This window comes from Megalops cyprinoides, chromosome 1, assembly GCF_013368585.1.
Source record: "Megalops cyprinoides isolate fMegCyp1 chromosome 1, fMegCyp1.pri, whole genome shotgun sequence".
Classification (NCBI taxonomy): domain Eukaryota; kingdom Metazoa; phylum Chordata; class Actinopteri; order Elopiformes; family Megalopidae; genus Megalops; species Megalops cyprinoides.
In genome coordinates, this window is record NC_050583.1 from 60960750 (window position 1) to 60976153 (window position 15404).

The window sequence follows — 15404 nt, forward strand, 5'->3', positions numbered from 1 at the left end:
TTGTAATTTTCTGACATTTCCCATCCCCTCCATTGGCATTGCTGCACTATTACTTTTATATTTGTTAGAATTAGAATATAGAATTTGTTAGAATATGTGTATACTTGTTACATTTTTATTTTTTGTAAATGGATTTCACAACACTTGTTTTTCTGTTACTCTTTTAGTAACCAAGTACTAGTGGGTAAAGATGTAGCCTTTTCCAGAAAGCTGCCAAAGGCATTTCAGCATAGGTAATATTCCAATGAGAAGTCAGACTGGTTGCAGAACAGTCTAGCACTTGAGCTCTGCCCATGAAAGTCTGAATGTGACATTCAGGCAACGCCCCTCTCCAAGTAAAGCCACGCTAGCTGCTGTCGTAATGTTGGAAAACACATGCTCCGTTAATTCCAGCTGTTAAAACCTACTGTGGCTTTGTCCTGTGAGAACCATCAATATATCAACACCACTGACTTTACCAACCAGAACTCCCCATGGCACAGTCTCCATTCCATTATAGAAGATGCCTGATTGCAGATCATTGCAACCTGTTTGTTCTGAAATCACCGGCACACAAATTATGGGTTGGTATTTACCCCTGTCAGAGAGAAATCAAGCACAGGAGATGCATGGTCCAGAGCCAGTGTAGTTACCTCCCTCTTTATGGACTTCTGACAGACACTTTGTCATGCCATCCCAGCTAAATTGATCTACTCTGAGACCTTGAATATTAGCTTTCCACAAACCAACCAGATGTAATTGGTTTTCCCCTGTGGGGAAAAAATACATACTATTTCCAAAGACCATCAACAAGTGCTAGGTAAACATACTGTTGAGTGGTGTAAACACACTGGGGTTTTGGGGGGGGGGGGGGGGGGGGTGGAGGGGTGTTAGAGCTGTTATTCATTATCCAAACAACTGCATTCCAGGGGCTCAACAAAAGAGTAATCTCCACCATCACTCAGAGGCAGGCACAAAGGGGAGCGTGATTAAGCAGGTTCACAAACACGATGCCCCCACCTGATAACCTCACCGCGGCTGCACCATTCTCACACGTCCTAATGCATTCGAAAACAGAGAGAAAAGAGAGAGGAACTTTATAAACATTAACACTAAATGGGGGTGATGGGGAGAGATAACAGCCCTGTTGACGGAAACGCTCAGGTGGGACTGCGACCATGCCTCGGTTTTGCCAAGGCTTTGCAGGCTGCTTGTTTGCTAGGTTGGTAGATGTCAGAAAAATCCCCCTTCCTAGAAAGTTAATAGGTTTTGAAGGACTCAAAAGATCACTTGCATGTCCTGATGCATACTTAATTTGCCCAATACACTTAACATTCTATGTATAATAAAAATATACAGAGTTCTGATCCCCTGCTGAGCTAAGGGTGAGAACTTTCAAATCATGGGGACTTCATGCTGTTAAAGAAAATTTCAACAGCTGTAGGTTAAACACAGATGGTAAATGAACGTAGAGTGAAGTTCAGTCAAAATCTCTCAGAAAACAACACCCGATCCTCATTGAAAACATTCAACTGAAACAAACCCTCTCCAATCCCTGTACATGACATCCTTCTCGGAGCGCTGCAGTTTATGCACACAGTTCTGTCGATGTGAGAAAGGTGTGTAAATGCAAACACACTGAACATCTTGTCAAACGCTTTTACAACGAAAAGCAAACACATACCCAGATTCAGTGAAACCAGCACCACGCTTCTGATTGTGCTTTACTTTGAGAAAAGAGATTAAGCAGGTGTAACTTTTAGTCACTGAAACTGTACACTAAAGTGCTTGTTCTCACAGAAACAGAAAAGGTTTCTGCAATTAATGTAAATATGTAACAGCTGTTTAACATTGTTATTCAAAATTAAGCATGCGCAGTGTGGTTGGACCTAATCTGTCCTCACTTTGTGCACAGAAAACATAATCACGTTTTCCATGCTTTTTGTCATGCTAAGTCCAGCACCCACCAGATTTTCCTGCACTGTAGTGCACCTTAGAGGCCTGTACACCTTAGAAAAACAGCTGCCGAACTAATACTGTTTGCCTTGTCGCTTTTAATTGGTGTGAGAACCACAACACAGAGCAATACAGTTGCAATATGGATTATTTCAGTGAAACAGACAACCACATACTCATCTTCATGACATAACTATTACTATCTATTTTGAGGCCGCAGACATACAAGGAAAATAAAACTCAGAAACAACCCAAACCCTCAAGGCATCAATTTTATGGTTTCCGTTTGAAACGTGACAATCTCTAAGGACTCCGTCATCGCTGTGGATGCAGTTTGAGAGCCGCAGTTGTCTGGGATACTGTTTCATGTAAAATTTAACAAGAGAATCTGAAAGCCTCTCCGTGTATTTTAACAGCTCCCTCCATTGCACAACTAGTTAGAAAGGCATCAAAGAGTATGCAAAGCAAGATTTTCCCACATTTAATTTATAAGCATATTTGAAGATCGGTAACTACTTTGCCAGTTCACCAGTACATGGCCATCAGGCTGAGGGCTTGTAATATGAAAATTAATTCTTAATACTCCTTTTACTCTATTTTGTTGACAAAAAGACACCTGGGGACCTTTTATATTATGACTGTTTCAGAAGGTTTCAGTGATCTACAATTGATATTAACTATCATTCAGAGACACCTGAGGGACTGATTAAATACAAATCATGACAAAAATGACATTTTAACCCAAACCTTTATAATGAGACGATAAAAAACAAGGTCAGACTGAGTTCCTGAAGGCATAAAGCCCCTTTTAGTGTGAAATCAGATCAGCAATGTTGCAACTAGGATGAATATTGTTTTACATTATCAACATTTTGATGTGTAGCGCAAATTAACTTGACGCAAATGCTCAAAGCTGACTTTCAGCAATGAATTAAAGACAGCTTCATTCTTTTACGCAATCCACAGTGTACCCAGTGGATTGTTAACTTCTCGCCTGAATATTTTTAATTTTAAAACTCTCAACATAAGTTACTCTGGTAAATTTGCATCATTATTGGGATGGAAGGTATGTTATCACCCAAGTTACAGGTTAGCGAGGCATACCCCATACCGATACATTAATGAGAATTAGGCCCCTTTGAAAGTTCCCTACATTCAGAAGGGGCCGCGATGACCCTATGGTCTGAGTCATACAAAGTATCCGTGCTTGGAAGCTACATATTGTTTACGTCTGTACGGGAGCCCGCACACAAAAGCCGGTGTCTGGGTATGTTCAATAAAGCACACTTTACTGTGTCCCACTGAACTGCGACCGCTTAAGAGTTCGTGGGCAAATCGGATGTGTCCATCCCAACCAACCGCCTTTGGTTCAAAGATGCTGTGCAACAAACCGTGCGTGTATTTGTCCTCCGCTTGTTGAAAGGCAAATTTTGCGACTTCATCAACGTTTAAGACAACCTGCGGGTCTGATGTAGGAAGCCAATCAATAGCCTACACAGTAGCCTACGCACGGCACGGAAACGCAAATAAAACGCCTCACCTTTCTTAAACTCCTCCAGCATGGCATCGAGCTTGGTGTCATTAAAAACAAAGTGCAAGGGATGGCTGTAGAATTTAGTAATTGTTTTCAGCGGGGTGCTGTCATCCGGGTCCACGAATGCCAAGTCTTTGACAAACAGCAGGTCCACGATGTTAGATCTCTCCCCTTCGAACACAGGTATACGGGTGTACCCGCTCTCCATAATTTCAGACATGGTATTGAAGTCGAGGATGGCATCCCCTGTGATCATGAAACAGTCTCTCAAAGGGGTCATGACATCTTCTACGGTCTTAGTCCTGAGCTCCAGTGCGCCCTGAATGATGTTGAGTTCCTCTTTGACTAAATCATTGTACGGATCCGTTACTCTCAGCATCTCCAGAAGTTTTTCTCTGTTGTACACCGTTCCTATCTCCTGGCCCAAAAGGTAATCTAAGAGTTTGCTGACTGGATACGAAGCTGGGAAAGTAAGCAGCATAAAAAATTTGGTCAAGAATATAGTATTTGCACCAACTGCGAGACCGTGCCTTGAACATATGGCTTGGGGCACAATTTCACCGAAGATTACAATCCCGATGGTTGACATCACAACGGCAATCAGTCCCGACCCTGCAATATCATCCAAGAGAATTGTCAAGGTAGTGTTCACCAAGACGTTCCCTAACAGAAGTGAGCAAAGCAGGTAATTCCCTTGGCTCCGTACCGGTTCAATCTTCCTTGCGTAATTCTTTTCCTTTTCTGTACCACAGTTCTGAACTATCTGTAGCTCCATAGGGTCCAGTGCCATCAGTCCCAAGTTTAACCCGCTGAACATACCCGAGAGGCAAAGTAACATAGAGATGAAAATGACCTGTAGCCAGAAAGGAAGTAAAAACTTCTTTTCCTCCACCACAATCACTTTCGTGTCCTCGCCGTCGTGATAGATCCAAGTGTTCTCGGTCCATGGGTCATGCAAGCCAGCCAGAGCGGGTGTTGAAGTGGCGATGCACAGGTAGTACGCTTTACTTCTTTCTGTCTTCCTTAGAGGCTTGACTTCTATTTCAACTATTCCCGACGTCTTTCTATTCAAGATTATATTGGGCAGAATTATAATATCCGAGGTTCTAATCCCACAGGGATGGAAGCTGGAGGTATCCTCCTGGCTCTTGTTATCCCCTGCTGAGCTGTCAATATCTCCGATGACTCGAGTCCGCTCATGTTCTGTGAAAGCAATTTTGGACCACGTCTCGTTATTAATGTTTTGCCCATAGACCCTCAACTTGACACGAGACCTTTCGCTGACCCGCAGATAGCCCCTGTCCATGAAGGAAATGTCGTCCGTGTCCTCCAGTCTGAGACCAATTATTACCGTCTCCTCTGCCCCTTCCTTGCCACTCGTCGAGCTAATGAAGCAGCCGCTGACAGTTAAGAAAACCAAAGTAAAGGCTCGAACCCGGTTAAGTGCCGCCATTTTTGCAGAGGGTACTGGGGCCGACTGCTCTGCCATGTTGATAATGGGCAACCTCTTTTGAATGAAAAGGGCTTTTAAAAATCAGAGCCAATCGGAGTCGGCCTTCATCTCCGCTGTTGGTTGCCTTGACTCGTGCATCGGGCTTTGCTTGCTTCCACTACGCGTCTGAAACATTACGGATCAGCGCGAGCTCAGTATGAACTCGTGCTTCTGCTGATTTCTCTCAGATAGGCGACCCCGTCACCCAATCCGGAGGAGCAGGAGGGCGGGGGCGGGGTGTTCGCGGACGCCGCAGCGAATGGAAATTCAAAACAAGCGGACATCATATGCAGGACCAAGGCAGGACCTTCCTCGTGACTTATTTTGACGGCTTCTCGGGCAACCAATAAGTAATGCAGATGGGAGGGGACTTCGGCGGCCAAATTATTTTGCTCCGGTCTTCAAACATCTGGAAAGGACACGCGTGCTGCTGCTGCGAGAGGGCTTTCGCAGGATGAGCTCGTCGGGAGCAAACGTCGTGAAGTCGCGGGGTGTTATAAAACAGCGTTTTTGTTTCCGTTGCTCCCAGTTTCTTGGATTGCTTGTCAGGCTTTAAGTTCGGCACAAGTGGCTGTATATCAATACTGACATTTTTATTGTGTTTTTTAGAATTCTAATCAGCTACTACTGTAGCCCCACAAAGGCACAGAGCCAGTAATGTATTTAGCATGAGAGAATAAGAATAATGTAACAATGAGAGATGCTTCACTATCTAGCTCTTTCTCTCTCTCTCTCTCTCTCTCTATATATATATATATATATATATATATATATATATATATATATATATATACATATATACATATATACATATGTGTGTGTGTGTGTGATATAATTTTTTTTATATCTAATCTAAGAACAGTGCTCTGCACATATATCTTGCTGAACACAAAATACATTTTACATATATATACATTAAGAAATGTATATATAAATATTATGCTGATTCTGTTTTTTTTTTTTGTCAATAACAATGTCATTGATAATGTTACACTATACATTTAGGCATTATCTTGAGAACGTAGCACACATTTAAATAAAATACAGTTAATTGCCTTCATCATTGTTATTAATGGTTCAAAAAGATGGTGTTTTTCAGCACATCTTACACAGTATTCTTTTTATGTTCATGTATTGTATGTTTGTCAGTGCTTTACTGAAGGTCAAGCATCCTGCTTAGGGGTGCAACAGCAGTTTGTCCTTTCCATGTTCACAGCCCACAACAATAAAATTTTGCATTGTTAGTGAATAAGCAATGCTCCCTTAAATTAGTTGTTCAAATGTTAATTCAAATGTTACTGCATGAGAATTACATAGCATGTTATGTATCAAGACCTCCAGCAATGGTAAGGGTAGGGTAGAAGCCTGGTGATGAAAGGGAACTGGGTTTGTGAAGCACCCAGAAGAAAAGGGTTAAATACTGAAGCAAGTGGAGTTTGCACTGATTATGTCACAAAGGACGATGGACTGAAGGCAGTAATATCTGGCAATGGAAAGCGAATGGGAGGGAAATGACAGGTGTATTAATAGAAACATAAGATGCAAGGGGTTAATGAATGGGTACTGTGAATAAGGTTAAGGTGAAGTCTGGAGTCTGATCAGTAAGTAAGTATATACCTTGAATGAAGTATTTATAACTAGTTTTCTAATAATTTTTTATTCTAGGTTTTGTGAGCCTTTGAATATAGTAAAGAACTTGAGGTCTGTCATACATTTTCTGCCCTTGCTAATGAAAGCTTTATTGTGAGATGATGTATAATAATGAACACAGATGATTTCCACTACCATCATTTTTGGAAGCCAAAATTTTATTCCTTAACAGCTGTTTGTAGGTGTGATTACAAATTGAGGTTAAAGCATACCACACATGTTCAGGCAGTGAGAAGCAGATGAGCATGTTTCTGTTCACTGATTTCTAATTATTGATCTCAAATAGGGTTTAAAGTGAGAAGGCAATAAACTGACTCCAAAACAACTGAGCAATCTACCTTTTACTAAGGGTTGATGTTCTTGTACATCCAACATAAAATATAACAGGAGTGAAAATGTTTATAAAAAATTAACAAATTAACAATAAGCTTTTGACTCATGAATAATCAGAATGTGAAGACTTCAGGATGACGTAAATAAAGTGCTTAAGAGCATACATCATTGCCCTCACGTGTATTTTAACATCTGTCCCAGATCAAGGCTATTCATTCAAACATCATTAAATCAAATGTTGTAATTTACAATTTATTCTGTTTATAAACTCTTAAGTTTAACATTTGTAGATTTAATGATTTGTCACAAGCTTTAATCAACAAGGTGCTTTTCTGTTGAAATGTCAACTTTCCAGTTTAATTAGAAAAATGATTTCAAAAGTAACATTCATATTTATTATCTTTACACATATTTATAGTATGCAATTATATACTAATGTATTTGGCTGCTGAGTCAATGGCAGTATGGTGAGCAATGGTCTTTTCCTCTTTGTGGTCTGGTCCTCTCATTTGCAGCAAGATGCCTGTGTTCCACAGCACCCCCCTGTGGCTGGAGATACACTGGCACTTTCAAACTTCTCAGCAAGTTCAAAGGGGTTCACAAGGACAACCTGAAAGGAGGACAACTGTTAAAATGTAAACTGCACTGAAGTAGCTAAATCAACCTTCTCATGGCTATATACACGTATTCATGAAATAATAAAGGGGCAATAAAAATAACAATATTATATGTACAATGTGGAATATTTAAAGACCATTTTGTGCACGCTCGTCACGTCTCCCAAATACAAACTGCTGTCTTTTTTTTAAAGGTGACTACACAACATTTCTTTATCTTGTCTTGGTTTATCTTATCTAAATTATGATTACTGCTACCTTGGGTCATACACTGTGTGCACCTTAGGAGAAGTTTATTGGACTGATCATAAAGTTGCAGAAAGTGCCCTGGATGGAAACTAACACCCATATATATATTTCTGTTCTCTACAAACAAAGGGAGGAAGCAGAACCCATCAATTTCAATAATGCCCCTGAAAGTTTTGGTACATCAAACATATGCAACAGGGGCACTTGATAAAATGACTACTAGCTGATGTTACTGTTGTCTTTCTTTTGGTGTCAAAAAGTCTACTCTTGGTGGTAGATATGCAGTCCTGCACTAAGCTGTATGATGTCTCATTCCCTCTCTAATGGCGCCTACAGACTGTGAGATTTCAGCAATCTCATAAGTTTATTGCAAGCCACACTGTGCAACATGGATCTAATAAACTTGGGTACGACATGGCCATAGTAGTCAATGATAGCATAAAACACACGAACGATTAGAAATATAAAACCCTGTACCTACACATTACCCCAGAGGGGCCAGAGTTTGACTTGAAGCATTATTATCTATTGTCTCTTACATTTACATTGCACTTAGTCTTTTTTTTTTTTTTACCAACTAACTCATTCTACTAAGTAATACACTGCTAGATCAAACTGGAACTTCAATTGGAAAATTACAATTGGCTCAGTCGTAAGGAATGTAGTTGACTTTGTAAGGAACACAATACATTAATCCATGACATTACAAAGAAATCGTCCTCCCATAGTCCAGTGAGTTATGCTTAGATTATCATTAGCTGTGTATCACATAACAGATATTGAAGGATTCTGGGAGTAGAAATACTTATACTTGATATTGCACCATTGAGAGAACAATGAAAGTGTAGCAGATAAAGCAGAAAGTAGAGAGCTATTGTGTAAGGTTTACAATAACCTAACCCTACATGACAGCAGTCTCCATGCTCACTCAGTTTTGTCTCTTGACCACAAAGCCAATGAAGGATAGCCTCTCCTCTCCAAGGTGACCACGTTGCTTGATTGGATATAACTACTGCAGAGAGCCATTTGACCTCACTTCTCTAGCCACTGATACTGAGATTAGATGGGGCACTGCTGGGTCACATTCTCTTGTGACGAGCAGTCTTTAGACCTCAAGGACAATGGCATCACAATAGCACAAAGAAACAAAAGCATGGACCACTAAGTGTAACCTTGTTAACACAAGCATAGTTGTTTCCAGCAAGTTAATTTTGCCCTACTATAAGGCTACAAAAGTCTTACAAATGCCTCAACCTTTCTTATTACATGGTCTACAGTCTGATTTGTTAATAATCCCACCTAGGTGCAGATACTTCTTTGGTTGACGACACCAAAACATAACAATGACAAACATTTCTTAACTATTTCTAGTAATGTGTAATTGAAATGCAATGTTTGATCTGATGCAGAAAAGTATAGCAGGAGAAACTGTATAGCCTTCCTGTTGACAATAACCTTTGGTGAAACACAACAAGATCCAGGGAGTGGCATCTCTGCATCTGGCTGGAATGTAAACTCTTCCTCAAACCTGGAATTCTTCAGTATGCTGGCCACCTCTCCATCCACTTTCACCATCTCATTCTCCTGCAAGATCACAATGATGATAATCTAATATTTTCTCACTTCACCAGTAGAGCATTTCAAGTGTTCTTTAATTTAGTGCATTTCAAGTATTCTTTAATTTAGTTATTGGGCACACATAGCCACTCTTTAGTTAAGGAAAGGACGCTGTTATGCAAACCTTGAAAGTATAGTGACAGTCAAACTCCAGGGACTTCTCAAATCCAGTGATATTCCCATTGTAGATGACAAGACAGTCCTTTTTTTCAGCATTCTTCGGGATCTTGAAGAGACGATAAGTTGCAGAGACGAACTTGTAGTCACCTGAGAATGTGAGGAAGACAAATCATTTAAATGTATCAAAATATTTTCCTAAAAACATTAAAAACCGAAAAAGGTGATGTATTCAATAATTTTTGTTCATCGCCTCTGTATACGTGTAATTCTCTTCTCTGTAGTAGATCCAAACATACAGCTTCATTATACATTATACTTCATTATTTAATGCACATGGTGTCAAACTGCATAAGTGAAAAAGCTACAGAAACAGAATATATGATGATGATGATGATGATGATAATAATAATAATAATAAATGTACCAGTTTAACTGCTGAAAATATCGCAGTTCAATTAACAAAAGGTGCTGACTGACATCAGATAAAAGAGACTGACAGACAATAAGAAAAAAGAACAATCACACAAAGAGAAGTGCTACATCATTTCTATCCAGGACTGCATTACATCAATGGCAGCATGCACCTCTTTCATGTGTTATACATCTTAAGATTATTTTTACCTGCAAATCAAAGTCAAGGTCAAGTCCAAGGCCCTGGAAAAGTCTTTAACCCAGTGTTTACGATGGTCTTCACTTTGTGTGATAGTTCAACAAACATCACATACTTCAGAGGTACTGTATATTCAGCATAACTAAAATGTGTCACTCCATATGTTATTGCATTGCAATATATCGTAATGTATGCCAACATAATTGTTACCTTTTCACCAGATATTAGGTTGAATACTACTGCCTAACGAAGCAGGCCGCAGGCCCTATAATATTGTCAATGTATAAATGTCAAAGGGCAATTTTTATTCCCGCTTCTTTCCAGCTGTTTTCACTCCTACTCACCGAGGAGGCTCTCCAGCTCCTTGTTGCCCACGGTGATGGTGTTGGCAGTGACCAGTCGGGGGGTGCTGAAACCCACTTCCGCTGCTAATCGCATCAGGTCCTCCCACCACAGCGCTCCGCCAAGACACTCACCTAGCAACTCACAGAACAATTTCCTTATGGCTCTCAATGGAGCTCCTTCCTCCAGAGGAGTTCTTTTAACAGCAATTTTGTTCACACACGCCAGCCAGGATTCTCAGCCATTAGCCTAATGCTGTACAACAGAACATACAAAATGTGTCTATTTGAAAAATGCTGAATTAAATATTAATGCAAAAGTAGGATTCTGCTTGTGGGTAATTCTCATTTGAAGAATTCCAAGTAAAATCCTTTTTGTATCAGGAGGACAAAATGTACTGCCCAGAAAATACTTGCGACTGAAAGCAGTGCTTTCGTTTTACTCATACCCCACAGAACTTTGTGGGACCTGATCTCCTCTGGGAGCCTGCTGCTGCTGTAAATATCACTGAAATACAGCTCTCCCCCATCCTGTAAAATGAACAGAACCCATTTCAGTGTTGTTGTCCATCATACTTGAGAGACAGAATATTCCACATAAGGAGTCCACAGTATTTCTCTAGGTTAAAATGTGACATTTTCATACACCAAAATCCTTTTTAGTATGATCGAAAACATAAGGAGAAATGTGATGACCACCTCACTATTAAATAATTATGGCACCCTGTCCTCTGGGTAATGGACATTTGACTTACATTGTTTTTAGATACACTGTTATGCAAGTCTATAGGACTTTGCATGCAAACATACACACACACACACAAATACACACAAATATCTATCTATCTATATATATTTATTTATTTATTCATTTATTTGCAACAGAGCTGGGGGAAGGATGTTATGCACCTATCAACACTACAATGGTTATTGTTGAAATCAGGGTTTAAGGATGTGTTGCAAAGGTAAAAAGCTAAACTTTTATTTCCCAATGCATCAGTATAAAAGTGCAAAATGTGCAAGATTTGCACACAGCAGCATACATATATATACAGAAAGAATTGTTCTTTGAGTCTGGGTTTCCCCTCCCTACTATACCTTCAGCACACGGAAAGCCTCCCTCAGCACACTTGTCTTGTCTTGAGACAGATTCACCACACAGTTTGATCTGAAACACAACAGAAAAACAGGATCATAAACAGAAAAACAAAACAGTCTTCAAGGTGACCAGCTGTATGCAATTGCAGGACCATGCCTAATGTTTAACTGAATAAATTAAAACAAGTATTTAACTCAGACTCAAAATCTCAGCAATTCAAGATGCAGTGACACATGTCTATCACACTTAGAAATACTGAGAATCAACACATACAAAGCACTTCCTGACAAAAACATAGAAGACTCACATTATAACATCATAAGAACTTGCTTCCAGTCCTGCTTTTGTTAGGGCCTCGATGTAGCCGTGAACAAACTCCACGTTAGGCTTGCTGAAGCCAAACTTCTGAGTGTGGTATCCAATGTGTTTCCTGGCAACTTCAAGCTGCAAAAAAAACAAAAAAAAACAATCATCCCGCTACATCCCAGGCCTGTATTTACAAAGTTACTGACTTTGAAAGAGGTTAGCCTTGCATCCTCTGAAAGAGGTTAGCCTTGCATCCTCAACTTTATTGTTGTTGTGCAATGAGCAAAAACATCACTTCCTATTAGAGCATTCTGTACCTGTTCCTCTGTCATGTCAATGCCTGTGATGTGACCCTTCTCTCCCACCAGCCGGCTCAGCATGTAGCAGTCCCGCCCGCTGCCACAGCCCAGGTCCAACAGCCTGCAGTGCTCCAGGCATTCTGGTACCACCAGGCCACAGCCGTAGTACCTGGGGAGGGGACAACGTGCTGCAGGGTTAGCTTGTCAAAGGGACACCTCCAGAACGATGGACATCACACAAGATGAAGAGCGGCAGTATGGTTCTGCTGCAACAGATAAGGCCATTTTGTAAGGCAAAAATGATGTACATATGCCTCCAAATATTGGGTGTTTCAGAGTAACTCATTTTAAACCACAGATCAACCACAGATCACATGACTTTACTATGCTGTGCTCACAGTTGGCATGGCAACAGCTGGTTTAAAAGGTGAGGAAACGGAGCACTGTACCTGCTGGTGACCTCAGGATGCACCTCTGCCAGGACGTTACGGATGAAGGCTGGGACGGGTTTGGCCGGGGCAATGCAAGCATTAGTCTTGAGGTCTGAGCTTTTCTGCAATTTCTTTCCATAGTAATCCTGTGGGTAGACCAATTACAGCTACATTCCAATGCTTTTACTTTTGCACCTTCATCGGTACAAATATTAATGTGGTTAACAGTATAAGAATTTATAACCCTGTAAATCTCAGGAACTGAGGCTCACTAGTGCCAAAGGGTAATGATCCTCGGTTCTGGTATGTTAGTACTGGACTGTTCTTTTTTTTTTTTTGGAAAGCTAGGGAAATATTACGGTGTCTGAGACAGATCGGTACCTTCACATCTTCATGAGTCATGGGCTCATGTGAATGACATTCTTCTGAGCACTCACTGAAAGTTGGAAAAAATAAATATGTTCATCATACTGCTAAATTAATGCCACAGAGGCAATGAAACAATTAACTGAGCAAAGTAACTGGACTGGACTTTACACTGTGACACAAGGCTACCCAACCAGACCACACCTACATCAAAACACACAGGATAAAAATATTTATATGTATTTACATGACAAAGAGATACACTCGAAGGATTGTGCGATTTTTTGGACACTATGTTAATCGAAATGTTGTTTTGTAAATAGTCTCTTGGTGGATTAAACTGCATTATATCATCTATTCTTTACTGGAAACAACTTTACTCTTTTTCACACGACGGCGATACATTATATTTACTCACGAATACTTTGAAAACCGTGAACGTGGAATCTACATCCCCTCTTGCGTGAAATGTCATTCTGACTATTCTTACTGTATATGGGAAGCAAATACTGCACGACCAACTCTCAGGTGGTTAATATGTAAGTGACATGGAGCCACTGTGTCACACATTTAGTATGATCAAACGATAATGAAAACAGTTTGTTCAGTATGTTCAAATGAATCAAAGGATAAGACGATTGGACGTGCACCACGTATAATTAAGAAATGATCAATTAATAGGCAACATACCTGCGTCTTTTCTGTAGTTCTGTCATGACTTTCGGACCATCTACTGACTGCCTCTGTACACCGGAAGTACTTCTGACGGGTCATTGTTTCGAACTGAAAAGCGCTTTCGAACTACAAAGAATAAGTAGACAAAGTGAAACGAATGGTGGTACGAACGAATGGTATGCATATTCTTTTTCCACAATGCATGTGGTACAGGAGTGTATGTTGATATTATTGGATCGAATTTGAAAAACAGAGTTTATTTACTGAATCAAAATAACTGCGCATGAAAATACCTTGTGAAATAATTTGTGGTGCACACTTTTGATGACCTTGTTAGCACTGTCTTGTCACGGCTCTTCCCCACGTATACAACTACCTTTCACCTTCCTCTATCAATAAAAATAATTTAAACCCGTTATGTAAACAATGACGCTCAGGTGCTTCAGAGAACAGAAGGCACCTTTTATTTACATGGAAAGAAAATAAATATATTCATTGTAATTCTATAAATGCACTGACATCAGTGTGTTACACTCAAGAAATCCAGAATACAGCATTTGGTTATGAGCAATATAGTATATATTGTTTATATGTAGTATATATATAGTTTATACAGGATTTTGGAAGTCTGCCTTGACATTTAAGTTTACATTTTAAATGTAAAGTGGCCACCCAACATGGGTAAACATTCTGACCTTGTCAGCACCTCTATATTTGTCCCTCTCTTGAACAAATACTGTTGACACCTCCCTGCCTTGCTTCACATCAGCTCTTGCAACACTGTCCTGCCCTACTTCAAATAACCTTGCAAACTGAGGTCATCTATCATATTCACAATATGTCTCCATTGAAGCTTTTATAAAATGCAGTAGGGATGTGATAATGTGATAATCAGGCTTGATTCTTGTGGACCTTTCTGCATCCTTTGATACAGTGGACCACACACATTTTCTGTCTACATTGGAAATCTCTGACACAGCTTTTCTTTGGGTTCAATCCTACATCTCTGGATACTCTTTTGGGGTGTCCTGGAACAATGGTTTGTCTAGACCTCACAGCCTGCCTACAGGTATCCCTCAAGCCTCTGACCTCAGCCCTCTCCTCTTTTTCCATGCAATCTCTTGGCTCTGTTATCTCCATCCAATGCTTTTCATACTACTTCTAGGCTGCCGACACTCAACTCTTCCTGTCTTTCCTAACATCTGACACACAGGTCTCTGTGTGCATCTGAGCTTGCCTGAAGGACATTTCATGCTGGATATGTGGACTGCCACCTAAAGCTCAACCCGGCTAGGACCGAAATGCTTTACATCTCCTCCAGGTCCTCCCCATGTCGACCTCTCCCTTAGCCTAGACACTACAAGCTGTTTTACAGAAAGCACTTCTACTGCCAGCCTTTGAGTAATCCTTAACAACCAACTTCTCTTCTCAAGTTGCAGTGGTGAGCTGGGTGTGCAGATTCTTCACAAAAGGATGTTGTGTATTCTACGCTCCTAGTTCACAGGCGATCTAGTGACAATGTGATATATGGTAGTGCATGTACTTCTTCCCTTAGTGTTCCAGGCTGTCTAGTTTCAGACTAGCACAAGTTAACTTGTGACAGTGCTTGAATGGTGTTGTGCTCACACTCACTGGTCTGGGAGTGTTGTTAGACATATCTGACACTTATTTTACTTGAATGGATACGCTTCTGTTCTCTTGTGCTGGAAACCCCCTCTTGATAAGACCAT

The 15404-nt window shown here is 40.4% G+C and overlaps 2 protein-coding genes across 5 annotated transcripts in view; both read right to left on the reverse strand.

Annotated features, from left to right (window-relative positions):
• cnnm2b (cyclin and CBS domain divalent metal cation transport mediator 2b) overlaps positions 1–5123 on the reverse strand; it is a 46179-nt gene extending 41056 nt beyond the window's left edge. For all 4 annotated transcript variants that reach the window (XM_036531625.1, XM_036531621.1, XM_036531612.1 and 1 more), the window contains exon 1: positions 3476–5123. In XM_036531625.1, the coding sequence (XP_036387518.1) occupies positions 3476–4958 (1483 nt within the window). In that variant the 5' untranslated portion in view covers positions 4959–5123. The remainder of the gene's footprint in view (positions 1–3475) is intronic.
• Positions 5124–7206: 2083 nt separating this feature from the next.
• Positions 7207–13760, reverse strand: as3mt (arsenite methyltransferase). The gene is made up of 11 exons (XM_036543128.1): positions 13690–13760; positions 13015–13069; positions 12652–12779; positions 12221–12371; positions 11905–12041; positions 11597–11666; positions 10948–11029; positions 10502–10633; positions 9552–9694; positions 9266–9394; positions 7207–7554 (listed from the first exon to the last, which is right to left on the reverse strand). Exons 1-11 carry the CDS (start codon positions 13713–13715, stop codon positions 7450–7452), a joined length of 1158 nt encoding a protein of 385 aa, XP_036399021.1. The 5' UTR covers positions 13716–13760; the 3' UTR covers positions 7207–7449.
• Between the last annotated feature and the right edge of the window lie 1644 nt (positions 13761–15404).

Excerpts from the sequence above, each read along its gene's own strand:
- as3mt (XM_036543128.1), bottom strand. The coding sequence starts at position 13,715 with ATGACAGAACTACAGAAAAGACGCAG. Across the intron at positions 13,070-13,689 it reads GAACTACAGAAAAGACGCAG|TGAGTGCTCAGAAGAATGTC; the intron begins GTATGTTGCCTA and ends TCCAACTTTCAG. Across the intron at positions 7,555-9,265 it reads CTTGTTGTGTTTCACCAAAG|GTTGTCCTTGTGAACCCCTT; the intron begins GTTATTGTCAAC and ends TCCTCCTTTCAG.